The sequence below is a fragment of the Pelobates fuscus genome, chromosome 3 (genome assembly GCF_036172605.1).
Source record: "Pelobates fuscus isolate aPelFus1 chromosome 3, aPelFus1.pri, whole genome shotgun sequence".
NCBI classification, from domain to species: domain Eukaryota; kingdom Metazoa; phylum Chordata; class Amphibia; order Anura; family Pelobatidae; genus Pelobates; species Pelobates fuscus.
Window position 1 is genome coordinate 61,488,607 of NC_086319.1, and position 27,323 is coordinate 61,515,929.

At 39.2% G+C, this 27,323-nt stretch overlaps 2 protein-coding genes across 5 annotated transcripts in view; one reads left to right on the forward strand and one right to left on the reverse strand.

The window, feature by feature from the left end:
- Nucleotides 1–12,645, reverse strand: part of TMTC3 (transmembrane O-mannosyltransferase targeting cadherins 3) — a 94,489-nt gene extending 81,844 nt beyond the window's left edge. For 2 of the 3 annotated variants that reach the window (XM_063447126.1, XM_063447124.1), the window contains exon 1: nucleotides 12,512–12,645. The gene's annotated coding sequence lies outside the window, so the exon portion shown is untranslated. The remainder of the gene's footprint in view (nucleotides 1–12,511) is intronic. The other variant, XM_063447125.1, reaches the window with a different exon arrangement.
- A 767-nt stretch (nucleotides 12,646–13,412) lies between these two features.
- The window catches only part of CEP290 (centrosomal protein 290), a 122,111-nt gene continuing 108,200 nt past the window's right edge, over nucleotides 13,413–27,323 (forward strand). For both annotated transcript variants that reach the window (XM_063447128.1, XM_063447129.1), the window contains exons 1-6: nucleotides 13,413–13,722; nucleotides 15,307–15,420; nucleotides 19,345–19,422; nucleotides 24,819–24,888; nucleotides 25,518–25,564; nucleotides 26,406–26,549. In XM_063447128.1, the coding sequence (XP_063303198.1) occupies nucleotides 15,319–15,420; nucleotides 19,345–19,422; nucleotides 24,819–24,888; nucleotides 25,518–25,564; nucleotides 26,406–26,549 (441 nt within the window). In that variant the 5' untranslated portion in view covers nucleotides 13,413–13,722; nucleotides 15,307–15,318. The remainder of the gene's footprint in view (nucleotides 13,723–15,306; nucleotides 15,421–19,344; nucleotides 19,423–24,818; nucleotides 24,889–25,517; nucleotides 25,565–26,405; nucleotides 26,550–27,323) is intronic.

A 27,323-nucleotide genomic window follows, 5' to 3' on the forward strand; every position in this document is an offset into this window, starting at 1 on the left:
CCCTAATTACCTCCTTTCCAATAAGTAGCAGCTCCTCCTGAACATACCCAGAAAATACATAAAAGCCAAATAACTGCAAAATTACTGAGTTTATTAGAAAAAAGGGGCGGGAATTGTAGCACTGCCTCTAATCTTCAGGAAAAAGAAATTTACGGTAAGTAAAATTTATGTTTTTCCCTTCAGATTAGAGGCAGTGCTTATACCACAGGGATATAATAAAGCAGATCCTGAGGGCGGATTTCATTTCACCACTGCTTGAAGCACCTTACGCCCAAAAGCTGCATCCTCCGAGGCCAGTATGTCCAACTTGTAGTGTCTTGAGAACGTATGGAGAGAGGACCAAGTAGCTGCTGAACAAATCTGAGAAGGAGAAGCAGCTGCTCGCAGAGCCCATGACGTAGAAACAGCTCTAGTAGAATGGGCCTTTATAGGGCCTGCAATTTCCGTGCCACTCTTGGAATATGCCAACAGAATACAATCCTTCAGCCATCTAGCCAGTGAACTCTTTGAAACCTTCATACCTTTTCTTGTGCCCTTGAACAAGACAAAAAGACTGTTATCCTTCCGGAAGGATTCCGTAGCTTTTAGATATTGCAAAAGACATCTCTTTACGTCTAGGCAGTGAAATTTACTTTCCAAGGCATTAGACGGATTCTGACAAAAAGTCGGCAACACAACTTCTTGGTTGACATTCGCAACAGACAAAACTTTAGGGATGAATGAAGGGTCGAGCTTTAGAACCACCTTGTCCTGATGAAAAACCAAAAAAGGAAAATTCGCCCGAAGAGCTTGGATCTCACACACTCTTTTAGCCGATGTGATAGCCACCAAAAAAACGTTTTTTAACGAAATAATATTCAGGGACGCTTCCTCCAATGGTTCAAAGGGTGGCTCACAAAGCGCGGAAAGGACCAAGTTTAGATCCCAGGGAGGACAGGTTAACATAGGGCACCAAACGTGTCAGAGCTCTGAAGAACCTTGAAATCAGAATATTTGAGGCTAAGCATCTGAGGGAGAAGAAACGGATTGCAGAAACTTGTAATTTCAATGAAGCAGGTTTAAGACCTTTTGCAAATCCCATCTGAAGGAAACTTAGAATCTTCTGGATGGACGCGGAAACAAGGTTGACTTTAAACCTACAACACCACTGACAAAATATCTTCCAAATCCTAGCGTAGATCCTCGAAGTAGATTCCTTGTTAGGTGCCAACAAAATTTTTATAACTTCAGGATCCAGACCTTTACTCTCTAAAATCTGGAGTTCAGAAACCAGGCCGTCAATTGGAATCTCCGAAGGGTCGGAAGAGGCACCATGGCGTCCTCTAGAATTTCTTCCGATAGAGGAAGCTTCCAAAAAGTGGCCCCTGGAAAGTTTAGAAGAACCGAGAACCAACTTCTTCTTGGCCACCAGGGAAGGATTAGGATAATCCTTACTTTTTCCAGCTTTATTTTTTGAAGTATTCTGGGAATAAGAACTACTGGCGGGAAGATATATGCCAGGTTCAACTTCCATGGCACTGACAGAGCATCTATGATATCTGGCTTGTCTGCCGGATTTAGGGATGCAAAATGTCTTGTCTTCCTGTTTATTCTGGAGGCCATCAGGTCTATCTCCGGAACACCGAAGCGGTCTGTAATGAGCTTGAAAATTCTGCATGACAGGGACCAATCTGTTTGCTTCAAATGATGCCGGCTCAGGGCATCTGCCACCACATTGAATTTTCCTAAGATGTGAACTGCTGAGATCGATATAAGGTGAACTTCTGACCACAGCATGATCTTTGAACATAGACTTTCCAATTTTGTTGATTTTGTACCTCCCTGTTTGTTCAAATATGCCACTGTCGTTCGATTGTCTGAACGAATCTGAATATGTTGATCTTTGATGAGGAACTGAAATGCCAAGAGCGCCATCCATACGGCCTTTAATTCCCTGAAGTTTGATGAATTTCTCATATCCTTCTCTTGCCAACACCCATGCTTCTTTATGTCTCCCAAATGGGCCCCCCAGCCCAGTGCAGAGGCGTCTGTTGTTATTATAGTGAAGGACTTCATCTGGAATGAAAGACCTGCGTGCAGGAATTGAGAAGAGGTCCACCAATGCAGGCTTCTCAAAGCTAGATTGTTGAACCTCATAAGCCCCTCCAGGCCGAGTTCCTGTCGATTCCAGACTTGCAGAATGTTTCTCTGTAGAGGTCTCATTCTGGCTTTTGCCCAACCGACTGCCGGGATTGAGGCTGTAAACAGACCCAGTAAGCACATGGCTTCTCTGACCGAAAAAACACCTTTTTCTCTGAGATTCCGGATCAATCGCTTGATCTTTAGCTTCTTCTCTTCTGGCAGGAACAACTTCATAGCGATAGAATCCAAAATTAGACCCAAGAACTGAATCCTTTGAACTGGCACTAGTTCCGATTTGTTGAACTTTATTAGCCAGCCATGATTTTCCAGCGTTTTTATAGCTGTCCCAAGGTCTAACTGTAGCTGATCTTGTGACTCTGCAATCAACAGCCAGTCGTCCAAATAAGGAATGACAGAGATGCCCATACCTCTTAGAAAAGCTGAGACGACTACTAGAAGCTTTGTGAATACCCTGGGCGCAGATGACAGGCCGAAAGGCAGTGCCCTGAATTGGTAATGTCTGGTTACCGATTGGAAGCACACAGCAAACCTTAGAAGACTTTTGCTGGATTCTGCTATGGGTACATGAAGATAGGCATCTTTTAAATCCAGGGACGCAAACCAACTTTTTGGATGAATAAGCAGAGTGGCTGATTTTACTGTTTCCATGAGGAATTTCTTTTTGATAATACACCTGTTTACGGCTTTTAGGTCTAAAATGGGTCTGAACGAGCCATCTGGTTTTGGCACCAAGAAAAGCCTTGAATAGGTGCCTTGATGTCTTTCCCTTAGAGGAACTTCTTCGACCACTCTTTTTGGTAACAGACTTGATACTTCTCGCATCAGAGGGAATTCCATATCTAGAGAATGAACCTCGGAACATAGAAACATTTTCTTTGGGGTTTGTGATAATTCTAGAGCGTACCCATCCTTTATCACTGCGAGGACCCAGCGATCTGATGTTGTCTTTTTCCAGTGATCTAGGAAGTGATTCAACCTTCCTCCCACTGGCCTGGCGTCATAATTTTTTATTTCTCTTGTCTGTAAATCTTTCCTTCTTCCTATAATCAAAGGCTCTTTTATGTTGACCCCTGAAATAGGTTCTACGAAAAGAACTTCTAAATGATGGAAGCGTCTCCGATTTCCGGCTTCGAAACTGCTTCCTATGTGACTCCGGTAAAGCTTTTCTTCCTTCCTTCATCTGTTTTAACAGATCATCCAAATTCGAGCCGAACAGTCTACCTGGTTCAAAAGCCAATTCACACAGTGAATTTTTAGATGCCGCATCTGCTGACCAATTTCTAAGCCAAAGTGCTCTTCTGGTGACTGTTGAAATACCCATATTCTTGGCCGATAATTTCAGGCTTTCTGCAGAGGCATCTACTAAAAAATCAGCTGCCATCTTGATATTTGTTAACAGTTTTACCGGATCTTCCTTTGCTTCTCCCGTATAGACCTTTTCTAGCTCTTCCAACCATAGTTTTTGGGCCTTGGCAACGGATGCTCCCGCAATCAAAGCTTTAGCTTGGGCTGCTGAAGAGATAAACAACTTTTTTAAGGAAGAGTCCATGCGTTTTTCCATGACATCCTTCAGCCCGCTTGAGTCCCCAATCGGTAATGTAGTCTTCTTTCCTATTTGAGCAATAGGCTTGTGGCTCGGGAATTTCCATTCTTTTAAAATCAACTCCTTAATCTGTGGGTGAAAAGGAAACATTTTGGACTTTTTTCCTGTTTCTTCAATCTCAAAAATGCACTGCACCTCTTTTATCAATTTCCCAATGGGTTCTTCTGGGAATGCAAATTCCTCATCTGATGAGTCACTACCGGAATTTTCTCCATAATCAGAACCACTAGTTCCTGAACTTGTATCGGAAACTTCCCAAGATCTCAGTCTTTTCTTAGAATGATTTACAATCTGTGAATCCTGGGCAACCGAAGCCTGGACTGACTGCAATGCTGCCGACTGCATATCCACAAATGTTTGCTGCATACTCTGTTGCAACCAGCTGAGAAATGTGGACATTTCAGTTCTTTTTGCTTCCTCTGAAGCTTCTTTTGAACACAATGAGCAAAGTTTCTTTTTACAACCATCTGGCATAGGTTGGCCACACACAGAGCACATTAAATGCTTGGCTTTTGATGTACATTTCCCCTTCTCTGCAACTTTATCCAGATTTTCAGGATTAGACATACTGGGAACAGAAAACAAGAAAGGGAAAATAATCAAAATTTTCTCCTTAAAGATTCAGGCTAAAACCATTTAAAATAAAAAACTTAATCAGTCTTACCTTAAATGGCCTGAGAGTGTGTTGGAGGGCATGTGAGAAACACACTTTGCAACCGTTCTGAGAGCTCCTGGCAAACAGAGGTTGCTGCTGGAAAATTGCTCCTTTTAAGTCCTGTAAGCCAAACCAAACGCCAAGTTCAAATTTGGCGCCTGAATCAAGGTTCGCATTGCGCATGTGCATAGCGCTCTGCGACTCCCTGGTGGAACGCAACGCAACCTGTGCGTGCGTTCCACCGACAGGACCTCCCAGCCGACGCACGCCTGCGTCCTTCGTCAGACCGGCACCTGGCACGGCAAGAGACGGCATAAGAAAAAGGCAGAGACCACGCCGTCCGGCGTGTGAAACGCTACTTACCCAAACATAAAGGAAGCAGAGGATCTGCAGGAAAGGTAAGTTACAACTCGCTGCCAGCCCCCAACAGCATGTCAGAACGAGCACATGTGCTCAGTATACTCACCTTCCGCCTCCCTGCACTTCCGGGTTCACTGTGAAGTGCAGGGAGACAGATCAGTGCTGATCCTGCCCCCTGTTAAAAAACAAATAAAGATTAAAATCCCACCCCCCTTTACCCCTTTTAATAAAAAAAAATTAACCCCTTCCCTGCCAATTGATCACTGACTACAGTGATCAATTGGCAGGGATTACATTTTACTGTCATCTGATTTGATTTTTTTTTTTAACCCCTGAGGGTTATTTATTATTTTTTTTTTTAACCCTCAGGGGTTAAATTTATTTTATTAATTCATTTAAATATTTTAAAATTATATATTTAGCTAACTGGGGTGGGTGGAAGTTAGTGGGGAATTTGGAGTTAGGCTAACTAGGGGTTAACGTTAAAAAAAGTTTTAAAATAAGCTTTAAAAAGTAAAAAATTACTTTTTAAAAAAAGTTTTAATAACGTTTAAGTAAAAAATAAAGACACCCCCTTTACCCAGTCCAAATAAAAATTAACCCCTTCCCTGCCAGTCGATCACTGCCTACAGTGATCAAAATACAGATCACAGTATTATATTGTGATCTAATTTGTTTTAACCCCTGAGGATTAACTTTTATTTATTTATTAACTCTCAGGGGTTCAATTTATTTAATTAATCAATTCAAATATTTTATAATTATATATTTTGCTAGCTGGGTGGGTGGGAGTTATGGGAAAATTGGGAATTTACGGTTAGTGCTGCTTACTGCCAGTTAGGGGTTAACGGTAAAAAAAAAGCTTCGAAAAATGTTAAATCTGTAAAAAAAAAAAATATTTTAAGAACGTTTAGGAAAGTTTAAAAAAAATAAGCAAAACAAAAGTTTAAAAACTAGTTTAAAAAGTAAAAAAATTATAAAAAGTAAAAAAATACATTAAAAAATACTCGTTACCTGGGGGCGGAGCCTGACCAGCAAGAGAGAAAGACATGCTTTGCCTGAGCTCCCGCCGTACGGGAAAAAAAAAAGCATGAAATCTGGGGTTAAGAGACTAGAGGACTCTCAAAAAGAAGCTAGACAGCTTTGGGAACCCGGTACACACCTGCAGATACCAAACTTGTCACCTGGTACGCGCGGGAACAGTAACGGCGGGCTGAGGCCTACAGGAGAGGACTGGGTGGGAAGGCGGCCGCTTCCCGCTCACTACTCCGAGCCACAGATAAGTACCAAGCATTACCCTCCCCCCCCCCCGATGGACCGGTGGGGGATATCCCGGTCCCCGCCAAACGGAGCTGGCCCGACCTCTTACCTGCAACCAGGCCTGACAGCCAAAACCAGCAGACCAGAGGAGAGGGCCTCCAACATGGCGGACTCAATAGACTCTAACACTCACGGCACGCTAAAGCAGCAGCCTGCAACGCCCAGCCCCATTCCTAAAGTGAGAGACTCCCTTGAGGAAATCTTTGAACGGTTCTGGGCTCGGTTACTGGCACGTACACGACCAGCCATACCCACATGTGAACCACCTACAGTGCACAGCTGCAGCACAAGGAGGCTTGGGAAACCCCTGAAGGGCACAAAGACGACCCCTACTCCAGCAACTCACATAAAACGCCCACCTGGACGGAGGGCGCTGAGGGGCCAGACCCACAGGTATCGGCCACACAAGCGGAGGGCCACGAGAATCAGGCGAAGACGCATGCCTGACCCACGCAGGGCCCAATGCAACCGTCCGTCATTGAAGATTCTGGACCTGGAAGGACCCCAGGCTCATGGTCTAAAAGTACCAGCCCTCGCATTGCTCCAGGACCATGGAGGAACCTTGCCTGCAAGAGGCTGCACAGCCAACCCACTGAAGCCCCTTGAACGCTTTCCTGCCCAGCAGCAAGGGATGGACTGTCCACTACGGCATGCACGGGGTATTGGATGAAGACAGCTAACACTGCCTCCCTCCGCGCCTCTCATGTTGCCTGGCAAACGGACTGATTTAGGACAAACCTCAGGGGAACACTGACAGTTCATACTCTAGCTCGTGGCTTCTATATGATTTCTCATAACATAGAATGCAATGTTAATTTGTTCACTTTTTGTTTCCGATTAGTTATGCCTTCGATTAATCTTATATGTTGAAACTCACTTGATTTCAAGCAACCCAGTGGTTTACTAGCTCTTGACACTAGGGTAGACCCTGATCTGCAAAAAAGGGCTAATTAAGCTTTCTTAGTCCCACAGCGCTGCCTGACAACCAATCTTTGACACACGTTTATCCTGTAGCAGCCTATCCTCTTGCTAACAAGACACACAGTTCTCTACCTAACTACTAGCATGTTTCTCTTACCTTATACTACTAAAACTACATTTAAAAATTGTGCAGACCCACTACCACAATGTTTGCAATGCTATAGTATTCTGTTACGTACTACTGCTTTTGTGGCAAGCTAAACTTGTTATGTAATCCGTGCAGAACAAAAATAAAGAATTTAAAAAAAAAAAAAAAAAAAAAAATACTCGATACCACTATACCTGGAACAAACTAGAGAAAAAATGATCCCATGCTAAAAGTTCAAAATTTGCCTTTTGAATTACCCCAGGGTGTATTCTTTAATAAATAGTATGTGTTTGGGGGAAAGTTTCAATAACCAACCATCTAAACTACTCCAAAATGGAACATGGACACAGCGTACAACTTCAAAGTTAGAAAAAAAAACTGAATGGCTGCGTCTCAAATGTGCCCCTTCAACATCCACATATACCTGGCAAAGCTACATACGGGGGTATTGCTGTACTCAGACCACATAGCTGAGCAATATATGAAGTATTATACAGTGGTAGCACACATAAGGTTTGCAAATTATACTGTGCAAACTCACTTTGTGTGTAAAAAGGCAGAAAAAATATCCCACGCTAAGGTTCAAAACATGCCTTTTGAAATACCCTGTGATGTCTTCTTTAAGAAATGGTATGGCTTTTATGGTGTATTTGGATCATATAGCCTGGTAAAATACTCTAAAATGGGACATGGGCACAGCGCAAAAAATTAAAGTTTGAAAAAAAAAATGGAATGGCTATGTCACAAATGTGCCCCTCCAATGTCCACATATACCTGGCAAAGGTACATACGGGGGTATTGCTGTACTCAGCCGACATAGCTGAGCAACATATGAAGTATTATACAGTCGTAGCACACATAAGGTTTGCAAAATATACTGTGCAAACTCACTTTGTGTGTCAAAAAGGCAGAAAAAATGCTTATTACCACTACACTTGGTACAAGCTATCAGAAAAATGATCCCACGCTAAAGTTCAAAATATGCCTTTTGAAATACCCTGGGATGTGTTCTTTAAGAAATGGTATGCCTTTATGGTGTAGTTGTAATATGTAGCCTGCTCAAGTGCTCCAAAGTGGGACACGGACGCATCAAAACCCTCCATGAAAATTCACACTTAAAAAGCTTAAAGGACCACTCTAGGCACCAAGACAACTTCATTTCAATGAAGTTGTCTTGGTGCCAGGTACCTCTAGTTTTTTTTTTTTTTTTTTAAATTCACTGCCGTTTCAGAGAAAAAGCAGTGTATTTTTTTTTCCCTAATCCCACCTACAGTGGCTGTCTCTGAGACCGCCACTAGATGGTGCTTCCTCAATCCTCACTGTTAAAATCACAGTGAGCTGACGTCAGACGTCCTCTTGGACGTCTAACGTCATTCCCTCTAATGCAGGCAGCTCAGATGTGAGCGCGCCTGCATTAGAGACTATGCTGAGATGTGAACGCGCCGAGCGCGTTCACATCTCAGTTTTATTCCTCGGAGGCCAGTGTGTGAGAGAGAATCTCTCACTGAAGACAGAGTGCCGAAAGAAGAATCTTCCCTAACGGAATCTGGCTGCACATTGACAGTAAGTACATTTTTCTAATGTTTTTATTTGCTTATTAATTAATGTAATTAATGTAATGTTTTATTAATGTTTTTAATTTTAGTTAGTGATTTATATAAAGTTTAATTAATTAATATATATATATGTGTGTTTTTTTTTATTTTTTTGGAAAAAATGTTTTATTTAGATTGATTTACTTTTCCTGCTGGTTCCCTGGACTGGCGCTGGGTAGTGAGAGTTGGAGTGCCGGTGTTCTATCAGATTCAGAAGGTATCTGAGTCTGATAGAAGACCGGGGCTAGAGGAATGGGAGGTGGGCTAAGGGAGGACAGTGGGCGGTGAACTGAGATGTCACTCAGTTCGCCGCTCGTGAACGTGCACACTGCGCGCATGCGCGGTGTGCATACAATTTCTTCCCATTGAGATTCATTGTAGTCAATGAATCTCAATGAGAAGATTTTCATTGGATGAGCGCTGCGCTGAACGCGCATGCGCTTTCGCCCGCAATGATTTCCTATGAGAGGAAATTCATTGGCGGACGGCGGAGAAGAGAGTCAGCAGACCTGATGACCGCGCGGGAGGTGTAGACGATCGGTGACATAGCGCTGCAAAGAAGGTAAGTAAATGGGTATTTAGAATAGTTTTTAAAAGTTAAAAGTGGGCTTCAGAGGGGCACAGAGTAGTCAGTTATAGAATAAGGCAGTTAAATCAGGTAGTTTATGGGAAACTAGAGTGGTCCTTTAACTTGTTATATCTCTTTTACAGCGGTGTAACTTCACAAAATATTGCCAAAGACATACAATGGGGGTCAGACTTAGCTGAGCATAATTTGGGGGGTTTGAACTTAGTGGCACATATGAAATATACAAAATGCCCAGCAAAAATGTAATCCGTATGTAAAAAATGCCCAAAATAATTTTTTACCACATACTTTGGCATATATTGGTGAAAAAATGGGGGCATGTTAAGGCACAATATGCACCATATGAGATACCCTGGAGTGTCTACTTTTACAAATGGTAGGCCTTTGTGGGGGTTTTTTGAACAGTCAAACTGGTATAATACCCCAAATGGAAGCATTGGCTCATTAAATCTGTCTCTCAAAATTCTACTGTGAGTACTGAAAAGGACAGGTCTCCTATATGGCACTGTAGCTTCACAAAAGAGTGCCAAAGACATACAAAGGGGGTGTCATTTTACTCAGCAGGTGTAACTGAACACAAAATAAAACTTTGTACAGGAATAGCACACACCAACTTTACAAAATACACATGAGAAGTTCTTTGTTATAAGTTTGTGTGCCAAAAACAAAAAAAACAAAGAATGTTCTCCAATATTTAGCAGAGGTTGGCGGTGAAATGACTACGTAGAAAGTGTCAAAACAACCTTAGGTAAATAGCCTGTTATTTCTACTTTATATAAATATATACTTTTGTGTGGCAATTTTGTTTTCTTTTATGGCTATTAAGCTTACAAGACAAACATACCAAATTCTAAAATTGCTCCACATTAAAAGTTTATTTTGCTCCTTGTGCTTTGTGACCTGTAACTACCAAAAAAAAAACTTAAAATCCCAGACAAATTATATATTCTGTAAATCAGAACAACTAAATTAATTTATTTTTAATTGCTTTCTTTAACCTGTACTAATTATGCACACATTATTATTGCAAAAACTGTAAAAAATATATTTTTTTTTTTTGCATTTTTCTGTATTTCTTTTTTATTATAAATATATATATATATATATATATATATATATATATATATATATATATATGTGTGTGTGTTACATCAAATTAAAGCCCTTTCTGTCCTTTAAAAAACAGTATATAATATGTGTCGGTGCAAAAAACGAGAGATGCAAATTGCAGTTGAACGCAAACAGCATGAAAATGCAAAAATTGCTTGTGTCATTAAGTGTAAGACAAGCTTCTGAAGCTGTGTCCTTAAGGGGTTAAAGGGAAACTCCAGTGCCAGGAAAACGATCCGTATTCCTGGCACTGGAGGGTCCCTCTCCCTTCCACCCACCAATCCCCGGTTACTGAAGGGGTGAAAACCCCTTCAGTCACTTACCTGAGGCAGCGGCGATGTCCCTCGCCGCTGTCTCCTCCTCCGCGACGCTCCTCCCTGTTCTTCCGTCGGCCGGTGGGCGAGACTGATCCCGCCCACCGGCCGAGGAGACCTAATGCGAATGCGCATTTTGTCTCCCCATAGGAAAGCATTAAAAACTAATTTCAATGCTTTCCTATGGGGATTTGAGCGACGCTGGAGGTCCTCACACAGCGTGAGGACGTCCAGCGACGCTCTAGCACAGGTTTCCTGTGCTATAGAGCAGGAAGTTCCCTCTAGTGGCTGTCTAATAGACAGCCACTAGAGGTGGAGTTAACCCTGCAAGGTAATTATTGCCGTTTATAAAAAACTGCAATAATTACACTTGCAGGGTTAGGAGTAGTGGGAGTTGGCACCCAGACCGCTCCAATGAGCAAAAGTGGTCTGGGTGCCTGGAGTGTCCCTTTAAGCACTGCAATGCTGGGCTTATCTCAACACAAAGAGCTTCCATCTCTCATGGAAAAGAAGGTTGGTGCCCAGCAGACCCCAGGTAATGAGGAGGACACACATAGCTCCATAACCACTACAGCAAGCAGTAATGGTCATAGTGATTGGAGTGTTCTTTGCTACTTACAACTTCTACTGCCCCCAATTGAGCCAAGTAAGTACAAAACCATTTGTAAACAGTTTAGCAGTTTATCTTTAGATGGAGACAGTGGACTCCAGGTAGTATTGCCATTAGAGCACAATGTAGTGCTTTTGATACCGCACAACATACTGATTATCTGAAGCAAATTCTATCACATGCATTTCAGAATCACTTTAAATAATCATGTAATTCAAGAACTGTATGCAAGTCAAGTTCACCTTCACCAAGGTTTTACATTTAGTACCAAAATCCCAAACAAAAAAGAACAGTTTACATAAAAAAAATAAAAATTGAACCATAGCGAACTGCAAAGAAATGTAAAGATTTGCGCTAAACTGCCAAGCTGCGACATTATTTTTTAGAAAGAGTCAGTCAATAAAATGTACCATTTTAATCTTGTAAAGGAAGATGAACTCCCTAGACGGAGCAACTTCTACATATTAAATAATGAAGCTAATAGGATCATCAACACTTTCATAAGATTACTACTGGCTAGGTTTCAGTGTCTTGCACACCAATCATCAATATGTTAAGGGTAGAACAAAATGCAGAGGCGGGTGTTAATAAAAAAGTAAACTTAACATAACTGACTGTTCAGCAAAAAAAAATAATTCAGAACCATAGACTGCACACACAAATTCTTGCATTCAAATAGTTGTCTGAAGAGCATACAATTACATTTAAAGTTATTTGGAACAAAGAAAATCATCCCTGCAATGCTAACCTATATGTGTTCTTTTTCAGAGCATATTTAGTTTATTGAAAGTGTTACTTTTTGGCATACAAATGCAAAATTCTAATCATAGAATCAGAACCTGTTCCCCACACTCGCAGGTTGTAACAAGTAGAGGGGCCAACACCCATCTTTCTAGAAGGAGAGAACTGAATCACTTTCAAAATGTAACAGTCTAGCAAAAAAAAAAACAAAAAAAAAAACAAACAAACCAAAAAAACGACGTATATTAAACATGTCCTGAGGAACAAAAATACCTAATGAATGACTATCAGTCATTACCTGTCACTTATTCATTCACTTCTAAACAGTAATCCGGTAAACCTCAGATACATGAGCTTATAATGCATTATCTGTCCAGGTAGAAATCCCACCAGTCCCATGTACCTTAATAGCAAAATGAATAGTGCAGATTTAATAGCATACAACTCGGTGAGCTTCACAGTATACAAGGATCAGGTCTGCTTCAATCATACTCTCACCGAGCTGTGGGAGCAGCCATGACACATGTCTGTATCAGCCCCTTCTCTGGGCACTCCCAACCCAGGAAGTGATGCCATGCTTTCTTGAAACCTCTGCCACTGAAACCTGAGTTCTAAACAACAAAGCTGACAGTCTTCATAAGAAAATGTCTCCATTTGTGTATGGCTTCGGACATTTTGTCTGAGTCTAATGAATCATGCATTGATTATTTCTGTATAGAATTGCATGTGCATACCTAAAAGACAGGAACACAAATAAATATAAATTATATGAGTGTATGTTTTTATTGAGTGTTGGAGGCACCCCCCACCATGAATTTAAAATGTAAGACCTAAACAGCGGAACTGGAAAAATGTCTCTAAATCAGCAATGCTTTCAGTTCAGCTACTTCTGACCTTAAATTTAAAATTAATTATCAGGTTTATGCACTAAAGTGAGAATGCAATTTGATTTTAAAATGTAAGGTAAAAGTAGCTGAAATGGAAAAATTCTCTAAGTCAGCTACGCTTCCAGCTCGGCTACACTGGCCTTAAATTTGAAATTCCCATTTGAATTCTCATTTTAGTAAATAACTCTGTTGGAATTCTCACTTTATTGAGTAACCCATTCATTAGAGCCTATAGAAAGTATGGTATCCACACACAGGAGTCAGCTACTACTCACTATCCATTTCGAGGCTTGGAACGCACATTGCATTCACACTATGGCTCACTGACTTAGACCACGCATCACATCCTGGCTATACTCAGTGAAAAGCCTCGCTGGCCACTACGAGGCTTGGAACGCACAGCACATCTTTCGCTAAACCCCGCCTTCCGGCGCTTGATGACAGTTTGATCGCAGTCTCGTAGCAACACTGGCTTTCTCCCGGCATGCTTAGCGGCGAAGCGCCAGATGACCTGGGTCCTGTGTTTACATCTGATTCCATCAAGTTTATTGGGGAGACCCGAATCGGCCACCGGCTAAACATGGCGGATATGAGGCCAGCACACACAGCCTGATAACCTGCACACACTGACACAGGGGGGGCATTAAATCCCATTCAGCTGGGATTACGGATGTTTATTAATCAGACATAGCATAGATACACCTTTCCTATCTGATTGTGTGAAGAGGTGAGTGCTATGCATTATATGACATATGTTAGTCTATATGCACTGGAATTATAAAAAAAATATTAAAATATTGGGTTCATTGAATAATCTTGGAGAATTGAGAAAGTGAATTTTTACTTTTTTATGCCAAATTAGAAAAAAAAAATTGTATTTAATTTGTATTTATTTATTTTTTTCATACTATACTATTTTGCCCCTAAAATTTGCAATCTGCTCGTCCGTTGACCAGGTCGGTGGTTCAGTGAATAAACCCAAGAGTCTGATACGCCTCTAAACCCATCAGCACCCAGAATTCGTGGGATGGACTTTATTTTCTGCTTCATCTTTCTGCTTTGAGATTTAGATTTGTATAAACTGTGGGGTGGTGACAAGCGTGCGCGCTATTCACTTAACTGAGATATGTAGGGAGTTGAAATTTAGAATTTAACTCTTCAGGACATGTCAGATATGTTGCGGAAATTTTCCCATTTTTGACCTGAAATTTTTGATTCTCCGGCTAATTCTTAGTTTAGTTAATAATCCTGAAGGGAGTTATTTTCCTTAAAATAGCAGAGTTACAGAATTTGTCCAGTTTGTTTATCTTAAGTTTAAGGACCACTATAGCTTATGGTATTGCTTATGATGTCAGGAGCGCTGTCCCATTGTCATTTTTCAAAATGCTTTTGGATGCATGTGTCCATTCTTCTTCTCCAGGAAAAACCTGGTGTTTCCTTCCCATAAAGCTAAGCACAGCCAACACAGGACCAAACTCACTGTCTGAGAGCACTTAGAGCATTTGACAAATGCTTTGGCAAAATACTCTGGGACAGTACCAGGGCACTCTTGGCATCATAACCACTACAGCCCGCTGTAGTGTTTATGGTGCTTGGCGCATTCCTTTAATTTATCTTCACTAATTATTTACTGAATAATGTATATGGGTATCAAAGGTTAACTATTGTAGTATTTCAAATCCTGTTCTTTTAAATTTGTTTTTTGTAAAGAAACATATTTTTACAAGCCAGTTTTATGAATGGGGAGTCCGTTTTATGAATGGGGATTGGCTTAGAGTGTCATCTGACCACTCTCAGCCAGTTAACGGTGCCCTTGCTCGGCAGATTTCGACACTTCTTGAAAATGAAACTTCAGAAGATGCTGCCTTGGGGGAGTTGAGATGGCTCACTTTGGGGTTAAACCGTTTGAGAACGGTTTGATCCCTTGAGATAAGAGGGCGCCCTGGGGCCTCCTGGCAATATACCAACTTAATTTACATGATGTTGTTATGTTGCCTTAAAGAATTGCTCATTAGAACGCTACAACAATTACCTCTCAGTTGGCAAAGTTATACATAACAAGTGTCTGTTTAACAAGTGGCAATTGGTTTATTTACAGAAACAATCTATAGCATACTGAATATTACAAATATACTTTCACCATATTTGGTTTCAGCAGTGATCACTAATATACCTGCATGGATTTTCTGCGAGCATGTGCAACTGATTTGGGAATCACAACATTTCTCATCGTTTTCTGACTGACAGAGTTTATGGTATTTGTGGTGTCATTCATTTATACTTATAAATAATCAATTGTTTCTTTTAAAAGAGCTATTCAAAGATGCCTCCTGCCATGGACTGGGAGAAGCTCCTGAGAGTGGATCCAGATACCCTTCCCGGCCAAGAAAGATTAGCTGACAAAATGCTTAAATCTGTATCACAGGTATGTGGATTCAGTGCAAAGACTGGAATATGTTTTGATACTTATACACTTGTTGCTAAACTAATATCTGTACAAGACAGATCTAATGGATTGCATAAAAGTGTTTAATATCACAAGGAATCGTTCTGTCTCAGTGTAGTTCTGATTTTCATTTTGCTTTTCATTGTCGTTTTTAAAGTAATACGTACCAAAACCACTTAATATCATTGTATCCCGGCTCCTCGCAACACTCAAGTATTAAACAGGTGCCGATCCCGCTTCTTCTCCTGCAATACTCCGCTCAAGAAGCATTTGCTCGAGCAGTAGTGATAGGTTGAAAGCATTAACTGTCACTCACTGACCCAGCCTATCTTTGGCCACCCATAGCCATTAATGCTTCAAAAAGGACGTACATTTCAGAAGCATTACTTGTTTTGGCAGCCAGTTGTCCTCAGCCTTTTTCTGCTTCTAAATATGCTGAGCACTGCAAGAGTGGAAGCAGGACCCGTGCCTGGGGAACTCTGTGTTATTCTAAAACAGCTCAATATACTTGAAAGTAAGAAGACACTGGAAAATTCAGGTGCCATAATCGTATGGTGTAGTTTTGCTGCCAAGAGTGTTCCTTTAATGTGATTACAACTGCACCAAAATAGTGCCAAATCAATTTTTTTTTTCATAAGACCTTTTTTATTTTTTTTTATAAATGTTTAATATCTTAGATATTAATGACATTACAATAAAGATAATACAATGACAATATCAAAATATTGACAACATTTTAAATGACATATATAAATAACATTGGGGTGTTAGTATGAATTTGTATATCTCTAAGTGCGTTATCATAAGATATTGTTTTGTCCAACTCCAATGATTCATCCATACTTCTATTCATACAACATATTAACAGGAAAAAAAGAGGAGAGATGGTAAGAGGAAGTATTGTGGTTTGAGATCATGAGGGTATACTGGCATTCTTAAGATAAAATGATATGTTTAAATTAAGCCAGTATAAGATTTACCTTTTTTATGACTATTTCTGTTTCTCGGGGTATGATTTTATTTTTTTCTCTAGGAGAGAGTGTTCCATTTTCCCATATTCCTTTTTATTGGTAAAACCTACCAGAAGTTCTATAAAAGGCCTCTTCCATCTGTCTTTGATAATTTAATTATTATATATTTTTTTTTTCCAACCAGCATGGTGCTGTTGGAACTTTCCATTTTCTGTCTATTATAAGTTTGGTTGCCATTATATTATGGATAAGTAAGGTTTTCTTTTCAAAGTCACTATTTGGAAAACCTAAATAAAATAAGAAAGTTTGGGGCAATAACTATATTTTGGATATACCTAGCCGTATAAATATGTTGGAAATATGCTTTTTAATTCCTGCTAAATCTTTGCATTGCCACCACATGTGGTAAAGTGTACCTCTTCCCTTTGCGCATTGCCAACACTTTTTTCTGAATATCTTGTTTTGAATTTCTTAATTCTATATGGATTGAGATACCATCTGTGGGTGATTTTGAAGAAAGTTTCTTGTAGGCTAAGACGATGAGTTTTTCTTCTAAATATAATACATTTGTCTCCCCATTTGCTCATTGGGAAAGATTTATTTATTTATACATTTTCCCATTTAATTATGGATTTTGGTTTCTCTGTATCCTTTAGATTTTTAACTAAAAACATAGTTTTTGTGATTTGTTTGTTTTTATAGTGATTTACTAGTTAGATTTTCAAATTCTGGATGTTCCTTTATAGCCTGATCATCAGTCAGATGGTTTATTTTGGCATCATTAAGCCATTCTTGGTCAGGTAGTCCAAATTGTTTTTGAATATCTGTAAATATTTTTATTTTCCCTTGAGGGGCAAATTGTATTAAAGGAGAACTATAGGGTCAGGAACACAAACACGTATTCCTGACCCTACAGGGCTAAAACCACCATCTAGCCCCCCTGGTCCCCTCATGCCTACCTAAAAATAGCAACATTTTACCTGTATTCAAGTCTGGAGCTCCTAGCTCTGGCTCCGTTTCCTTTAGACATGCCCACTGCCTGCGGACATCATCAGAAGTGGTAGCCTGATCCAATCACAATGCTTCCCCATAGGATTGGCTGAGAATGACAAAGAGGATCTCCTCATAGAGATGAATTGAATCAATGAATCTCTATGAGGAAAGTTCAGTGTCTGCATGCAGAGGGAGAAGATACTGAATGTTTGGATGCATTTTAGGCAGCCATGACCCAGGAAGGATCTCTAGCAGCCATCTGAAGAGTGGCCAGGGAAGTTATCACTAGACTGTAATGTAAACACTGCATTTTCTCTAAAAAGACCGTGTTTACAGCAAAAAGCCTGAAGGTAATGATTCTACACACCAGAACAAATTAAATAAGCTGTAGTTGTTCTGGTGACTATAGTGTCCCTTTAATATGTGCAGTACCGTTACAAGCATGCTCGGCAGACACGTCCAGTCTCTGATTCTGTCGTGCTGCTTTGCGTTTTGTCATCAGCTCTATCCCCGTGAGTGTAAGCTGTCCGTCGTGCCAGAGAAGGAGTCTCTTGCATGTAGCAGGCAGAGATATTGCGGTAGAACGGTCAGTATTTTGCCCAGAGCAAAAATTAAGTGATCACCATGTCGAAAGCCGGTCTTTCTCTCAGAGTGTGTACACGTGCACACCTCACGTCATCACACCACGCCGATGTAACACCATGGCCATAAGACCTTTTGTTCATAGCATAGAGTAATCATTTCAAAATAGCCTACACATGCTTTGAATGTGTTTAAATATGTTCTTTTTTTATTTTTATTATCTGGTAAATATGCAATAAAATGTATCTGTCTTCCTGGAATCTGCATCATAAGCCAATTCAGACATGTGTTTTCGCGTCTCTGCATACTAGGACCTAACCAATCCAGTGACTGAAATCCCCTCCTTCGAATGATGACACAGCCTTTTTAATTATGTCACTGAGAATTCAAAAATACTGTCTGAATTTCATTCGCATTTTGAGTATTAAGTGCTTTTTTTGGTATTTTATTATATCATACTCCTCAGCATTGGGAGATATGAATGCGACATGAGAGGAGGTGAGAACTGCATGGTTTTGTGTGGATTTTGCAAATTGCCTCACTTTTTACTAATAGTTCTTAGAAGGTCCAACTTGCATACATGCTTAGCTAGCTGGATGTCCTATTGACCAGGCTGTCCTAGGGTTCCTCATGCGCAGAATACTACTGAAGCTCTCTCTCATGGGCAAATGCCCTGAGTTAGCATAGCCCGCTTGCTCTTCACTTTTTTGTGAGCTTAATTTCTGGGATCCCCAGAAAAGGTAAAAACCTAATTCGGTATGACCTACCCGAATTCAAGATGATATTTTTTTATGCTGTTTTAGTGATTGTTAAATTGGTAACGTAAAACTCATTCCAAAGGATTAAAGTGAAGCCAGTTTAAGAGGCCAGCCATTCTAACTTGTAATGCCAGTTAATTTTTTTTTTCTCACTGTCGAAATAATCCAATAACACTAGGGACCCTTATTTATTGCAAAGGTAAAAAGCCAATTTAGACACAGAAATGCCAAAAGGTAGAGAAACCAGGAGCATTGCCAGATATTTTTGGATATAAATCAACACTAAATCACTTCTGGCAAACCTGTCTTGCACACATAAGCCAAATAAACATTAATGTATTCAATATTGTAGTGATTCTGCACACAGTGCTTTTTCGATGCATGCACATTTACACAGCTTTGCATCATTGTTGCAGTTTGACTAGCACGCTCTAGTTATAACTGAATGACAGGTTACTTTTAACATAATTCTTAATTTTTCCTAGTTATACATAATTATTCCAGTGATCCAATAATGGGTAATCGTGGTTTCCCAGATGTTTTTGAATTGCATTGTTTTCATTTCATTGCTTTTTAAGATGCTATTTCTTGTTTAATAGGTTAATGGCTCAAATTTGAAAGATGAAAGTCCTGAAAATCTCATACACCTGTTTCGTATTTCACAGTCCTTGATGAAGGTTTGGATTTTTTCTATTTTATTATTGTCATACCTGGACATGGTTTGCTTTTATCCAATAGGAATGTTAATTTAATATGCTCTTATAAGAACTTAGGAATGTTGCCTGTTTAGTGCCTCGTGTCGTTAGCCTTTTTATTGTGTTTTAGTGCAATGTTTAGGTATAATCCAGTTACTGGTGTTGGGCACGCTACTTTTCTAACATATTGTAGTTTAGATTGAACTCTGTTCTTATTATTTTAAAGAAACCATAAACCCCACAACGGTTTTCACATGGTTTATTAAATCAAAGCATCCATTTCTGCACCATGGTGTTTTATTATTTGAAAGCTAGTCTACAAAAAAAGTCTATGATTTAGCAAAGGTATTCCAGACAGATGCTTATTGACTAAATTGCATAATTTGTTATTGGAAAATTTAAAGGGGAATTCTTAGCACCATAACCATTATAACTGATTGTAGTGGATAAGGTACAAAAAGTCCATGGCAAATATTCACATGGTTTGTGTCAAACCAGTTTTGAGCAGTTTAATAAAACCCAGGCTCTCTAATGCCCCGTTTCCACTGAGCGGTATGGTTCGGGTCGGTACGGTCTGGTACGCTTTTTTGAGTGTTTCCTTTAAGAAAGTGGCCCATACAACCGAACCAAACCGCGTCATTCCTGGGCCCCCTTCAGATGTAGGTCCATAGGAAATGTTATGGTACGGTTAGAGCAGAGCTACTGGCGTCATGCTATACAATCTATTGATTGGCGGACAGGAAAATGTCAATGCTTACGACAAATGACACGCCAGGCATTTGGTCTAAACTCCGCATGCCCCCTGGCAGTCCGACTTGCAGTGGAAATGCTCACCTGAATAGGCTGGACCATTCTAACCCTTCTGAAACGTACCAACCCGAACCATACCGCTCAGTGGAAACAAGGCATTTGTGGAGTGCTTGGCTAGTCCACACTCAGTACTCTCCGTTTTCCACTCCAAGTTGCATAATGTATTGCAGAATCCCAAGCCGTGGAGAACCTGGGGGTATAATACGCACAGTCTATTTACACCATAACCACTACGATCAGTTGTAGACGATCCGTTATAATCCTTCAAATACCACAAACTAATCAAAGTATAAACAAGGATGCAAATGCAGCCGGAAACATGTCTCAACTTCACATTTATATTAGTCTGTCTTAAGAAAGGTTTCAACAAAGGATGTTATAACAAACACATTTTAGGGGAACAATGCAGAGACACAGACACACAAAGGATACCAAATTAGAACCATTCCATCAACCACTGGGATATAATTTCACATGGTTCATGTACTTGTTCTAATTATCCCTAGGCACACACAGACCTTTCCAAAAACACCAACTACAACTTGTTTTGGCCTAAAACAGAACCAAAGCAGTATAGATGTTTTGAAGTCTAACAACTTCTTTCACTATGTGAAGCACACTGTGTTTGTGAAGAACACAATAAAAATTTAGTTCATTTATAAAGTACCAATTCTGTATCGAGCAAGAGAATAATATCATCAATAAATTTAGACAGCCTACCTTATGCTACGTTCTCTTCCTTTTACAGTTCTCCGGTTTTATGGATGTCTGAGTTAGTCCAATGATGCGAATACCTAAAGCATTTAGATTTTAGAAAGAACAGATCTCTTAAACTTGTTAAAGTTGGACACTGCATTTTTTTATTTTTTTTTATTTTGCGTTTTCAGTGAACACTGAATTTTCATTATGAGTAGGAATCCACATACTCAGTTTGTGATAAATTTGCTTGCAGTCATCAATTATGTTTATTGATTAGCTGTTAATGCTAATTGAAGAGCTCAAATCGTGGCTACTTTGTCTTTAAGTAGAAACTGTTAACTTTTGGTTGTTACTGCATTGAAGATTAGATGGAATCACACTTGATGATGTATACGTGTAGATTCCACACTATCACTGTGAATGAACAGGGGGTTCTCCTGCCAAGGAGAGACCCAATTTTTATCAAATAATTTTAGAACATTCGAAGATTGTTTTATGCAAAGCCCTCTTCAACTCATCTGCTTTTTAAGTTTATTTTGTCTGTCAATTACTTGCAACTATGTATCCCCACTATGGCCATATAATGTATAATTAGACTAGCTGATAGTGAGCCAAACAACTAGCATGTGTAACATTTTTATACAAATATGTCTTATGAAATTGGGATGTAAAAGATGATGGATGTGAAACAAAAAGTTGCAGGATTTCATTACAAAATATAAAATGTTAAAGAATTCTAGATAGTCACAATGTAAAACCCAAGGTTTCCCCATGCTCTCAGCGTTAAAAGCCAATGCAAAGGGCAGAACAAAGTTTGGCTTTATTCTGACTGTCAGGTGGTCAGATAAACATAAGGCATACAACCCACCATATTTACACTTACACAGCAATACACCAAATACTCAGAAAAGGGACTACACAGCCGTCTGCAGCATTGTGTGTGTGAGAGCTATCGCTGAGAAATTAAAGCTGTATATCATTTTCCTCTCAGCAAAACCAGCTCTCTCTTCTCTTCGTGTCTTTCAGTATATTCATTCTCTTTTGACACATTTTGTAGTTTTATAAACTGAAAGCAAAATGGATTTTATTGGTATTCCTATTGTTTGATTTACATAACATGCCGAACACTTTGATGGTGCAACATCATATTTTTTTTTTCCTGATATCTGTTAATAAAAAACCCAAACATTGTTGGTTTCATAATTCACCCTTTTTGCGTGAAATATAAAAAATATACTAAATTTTAACATAACCAGGTGCACCATTAACTCTGTTATTAAAGGAATACTATAGGGTCAGGAATACAAACCTGTAATCCTGACCCTATGGTGTTAAAACCAACATATAGTCCCCGTGCCCCCTCTTTCCTCCCTAAATATGGTAAAATCTTACTTGTATTCATGTCTGCAGCTGTTGCTTCTGCCCCTTAACTGCCTGCTTGAATGACATAATCAGAGGTGATTCTCCGAGCCAATCACAATGCTTTCCCATAGGATTGGCTAAGACTATCAAGGAGGCAGATCAGGTGCAGAGTCAGCACAAGCCAAACAAAGTCCTGGTCAATCAGCATCTCCTCATAGAGATAAATTAAATCAATGCATCTACATAAGGAAAGTTCAGTGACTCCATGCTGAGGATGGAGACACTGAATGGTATGTGCAGCACTCCCCCATGAAGCAACTCTAGCAGCCATCTGAGGAGTGGCCAGTGGATGTATCCCCAGGCTGTAATGTAAACACTGCATTTTCTAAAAAAAAAGACCATGTTTCCTGCAAAAAGCCTCAAGGGAATGAGTCTACTCACCAGAACAAATACAATAAGCTGTAGTTGTTTCGGTAACTATAGTGTCCTTTAACCCCTTAAGGACACATGACATGTGGGACATGTCATGATTCCCTTTTATTCCAGAAGTTTGGTCCTTAAGGGGTTAAAAAAAAAAAAAAAAAAAAAAAAAAAGAGTTTTCTTTAGAGAAGAAAATTATGATATGAAATCATAGATGCAGCCAGCTGTAACTCTAAAAGAGCTGGAAAATCCACAGCTGTGGCATCTGAAACCGTGGTGGAGGTTAATTTACATCTAGGATAATGGACAACAATAGTGGAATGGCCCAGTCGAAGCCCAGACCTGGATACAAATTAGATTGTTTGAAAATACTTAAACTGGTTATTGTCAGGATCACCAGTTGATCCAGCACGTAGAACTGTATCACACCTAACGTATTACCGGGCCTTAGAATGGCCGGACTTAACATACCAGAGAATAGACAGAATACTTGCCGAGGTCGGGGACACAGAATGAGACACAACGATGAGGGAAAGCCAAACGTCAGGGATACCAGAATACATGGAAGTCAAACGAAGCCAAAGTCAATAACCAGAAATAAACGCTCAGGAACACACTCTCGGACAACCACTAAGGAAACCACAAAAGAGCAATGAGGGAAAGCAGAAATGAGCCTTTTACACTTCTGATTGGCCAAAATCTGCCTCTGACCCCAGAACGTGCGCGTGCGTCTCCCGCATGACATCACGCACACGCCGACATCGTCATCACCATTGGTAGACGTGGGGCTATAATTTGGCGTGGATCCGCAGCGGCCGGCGTCCATCAACATGTTGCAGAAGTTGGGTAGACTGACGCATGGCCGTTGAGTGCAGATACTGCAAGGTGAGGATGACTATGTTACAGTTATCACCAATGACAGAGCTTGAAGAATGATGAAAAGAACTCACCACAGAAGATTCACAGCATTAATTGCAGCCTGAGGAAGTAATAATAAATACTGACTTATTCAATCATCAATTGTCTGTTGGTTTTTGTCACAATAAAATATAATCTTTAATAAAAATATTTAAACATATTGACACTTTTAAAAATGTTTGGTATGTCAAAACAATTCTTAAAAGTCCATATTTAATTCTATTTTTTTTTTTTTAGAAAAAACACCCAGAGACACAGACAAACAAAATATACCAAATTAGAACCATTCCATCAACCACTGGGATATCATTCCACATTGTTCATGTACTTGTTGTTTTAATTATCCATAGGCACACAGAGACCTTTCCAAAAAACTCCAGCTACAACATTTGCCTAAAACAGAATCAAACAAGCATAGATGTTTTGAAGTCTAACAACTTCTTTCACTGTTTGAAAGACGTTGTGTTTTGTGAAGAACACAATTAATATGTTAGTTTTTTTTTTATGAAGTGCCAGTACTGGATCGAGTAAGAGAATCATGTAAGCAATTGGTGACAAATAGTTTGACAGCCTGCCTTATGCTTCGTTCTTCTTCTTTTAGAATTCTCTGAATTTATGGATATCTGTGTTCGTCCAATAATGCAGATACCTAAAGCATTTTGCTTTTAGAGCAGATATCTTAAGCGTTTTTTTATTTTATGTTTTCAGAGAACACTGAAGTTTCATTATGAGCACAAATCCACGCTAAAACAATCTGATAAATTTGCTTGCATTAATCAATAATTTTTTTTGATGAGCTCTCTCAGATGTAGATCTGTAAGAAAATAACTTACCACAGAAGTTCTGCAGCTTTAATTGCAGCCAAAGATAGTTTTATTAAATACTGACTTATGCAACCATCATATGTCTACGGTGTCTTGTTGTTTTTTTTGTTTTTGTTTGTTTTTTAATTAAAAAATTACATTTAAAATTATTATATTTAATAAAAATGTTTACACTTTTAAAAGTGTTTGGCATGCTAAAACAAATCTTAGAAGTCCGCATTTTATTCTTGGCGGTCATACTACAAAATGTGGAAACTCAAGCACTGTGTCATTTTCTGACTCACTGGCAGATGAAAAGCATCAACATCTAGTAATCAACTTTTTTTTCATTTTTAATGATGTAGATGAAAGCACAAGAAGTGGAACTTGCTCTAGAAGAGGCTGAGAAAGCTGGAGGAGAACAAGCCAGAATTGGTAGGTATTAATAGCCGTAAACCCGCCTTGGTATTTTTTAAAGTCTTTATCATTTTATACATCTACTGTGTGGCTCAACTGTTAGAAAATATCTGTTATTTTATTTCTAAAGCAAAAACCTATGCCTCAGTAAACTAGTTAGTTAAACATTTAATTACAAAGGATTTTTTATTTTTTTTGGCAAGGGCCTCTGCTTAGTTAAGACTGTATAATGGTGGGTATATTTTCACAAGAGGTCATAATACAGTAATTTAGGCACAGAAGCTCTATAAAAGAATTTGATCTGGAAATGAGGTAAACTGAATGTTACTGATCTAGGGTTGGACTTAAAACATGACTTGAGGCATGTGAGTTTTAAATTATGGATAATATGTAGTCTGGGTTACATTTGGGCAGCATACAAGTGCTACCATTGTCCCTAGGAAGTTGGATGAAAATAAAGGAAACCAGAATATCTCAACTTTAGTGTAGTAATAGTGTTCAGTTTAATTAAATTCTGTAGCTACCGGTATGTTAGGAAATATTTTTTTTTTATTTTTTTTTTTTTGTAATTGTTTCTTGATGTAGCTAGAAGCCTTAGAAATGTTTTTGTTTTCTGTTAATGTAACACATTATGATTTATTTTCCAGAAAATCAATTAAGGAGTAAAATCAAGCAATTGGAAAACGAGATGGAGGTATGTTCCAATTTTTCTGAATCCCTAAGCTATACTGTCACCCTGCTTCTTTGTGCGCCATACATTTATAATTGGAAGTTAGTGCATTTTTAATTGCTCATTACATTGGACAAACCTGTTATGTTCAGATTAACATTTTTGTTAAAGCTGATATATCGTTTACAATTTTATTTGTCAGGTTTTTTGTTGAAATGCATATATAGATTACTTCTGGTGACCACTGGAAAATATGTAGTCTAGGTATATATTGAAACAGTACCATAAAAATAGGATACACTTGAGATGATGTTTATGCGATTGTTTCCTGCACTTTTATGGCAGCCCTAGTTTCTTCCACAGAGAAGCATTAAAGTTTCGTTCTTATACTCAATGTTACTCCCATAATTTTTCCCTGAAATTATCCTGGCACTTCGGTTGAGCAGCATTAAGGAAGAGTGCCTACATATATATATATATATATATTTTTTTTTTTTTCTCTTTGCATATATTTTTAATGCATTAAGAAATGAAAGGTCTGTTCCAGCCTGTAGTGTCACTTTAATGTCAAGGTTAAATTTGTATCATAATATGTCTGACAAATTCCATAAACAAGTCAACAGAGATTTAGGAGTTATGGCTATTTTGCTTTTAGGAGTTTGTGAGTTCAGTGTAATGATATCATAAAAAAGTGAATTATTTGTTCAAATGTATGTAATGCCTTTTTCACCAGAAATGAATTAACTAGTTGGGTACTTTGCCATGTGGATATGTGTTCTATCTAATGGTATATTTCTGTCATCTTTGTTCTAAGAGAAAAGCTATTATCCAGTATTGTAGTTCATTATAATATGATTTAATGCAGATATCACAGCTCTCCACTGGAACCAGAGATACACGTTTCTTACGTGAAGAAATACGGCAACTTGAGGATCAGCTGGGACAAAGGGAGCGAGAGCTGAAAGACATAGTGAAGGAGCTGGAGAAAGAGAAGCAAGTCAATGAGAAAGTAAGTATAGCGATTTAGTGTGATTTCTTGCCTGTAACAAGTACATCTGACCATAATATTTCAAACATTTTAACTTAAAGCAGCATTTTCAAAAGAAATTTCTGCTTGACAGCGCTCATTCTTTGCTTTCTTGAAAACTGAAGTCATTCATATGCCATTTTCATCCAGGCTAAACTTAATCCAGGGACTGAACCCACATAAAATTTACAAAATCAAAAAAACTGAAAGTGTTCTCCATAGAATGGGATGCCAAAAATTATAAATGTGTACAAAAAATGAGTAGATAATCTTTATTAAGTCTTTATTACATGGACTATTTGAAATATGTGAAAACACATAATGAAAGAATGGAAGGTTGATGGGATGAGTAAAAGTATTGGTTTGGAGTTTGTGGTTAGCTTATATAGGATAGATTCTGGCTTATTAGATACATATAGCCATGAGGTAATTACCTAAGTAAACAATAGCAAAACATATACCGTGCTCAGCTGTTCTATTGATTTGTAGTTATGTAAAACCAGCCTCACAGATAGGGTTGAACAGCCACTGTCAAGCCATCATAGGCTTCATACTGCACTGTGGTTGTTACATCTGTAGTCAGGGCCGCCATCAGAAATTGTGGGGCCCCTAACACAGCTCGAGGTCTGGGCTCCCGGGTGCCTGCCTCCCAGCCCCGTCCCAAATCCCGCCCACAGGAATACACACACACACAGACACAAAAGGACACTGACACACACACAGAAAGATACACACATACTAACAGACACAAATACT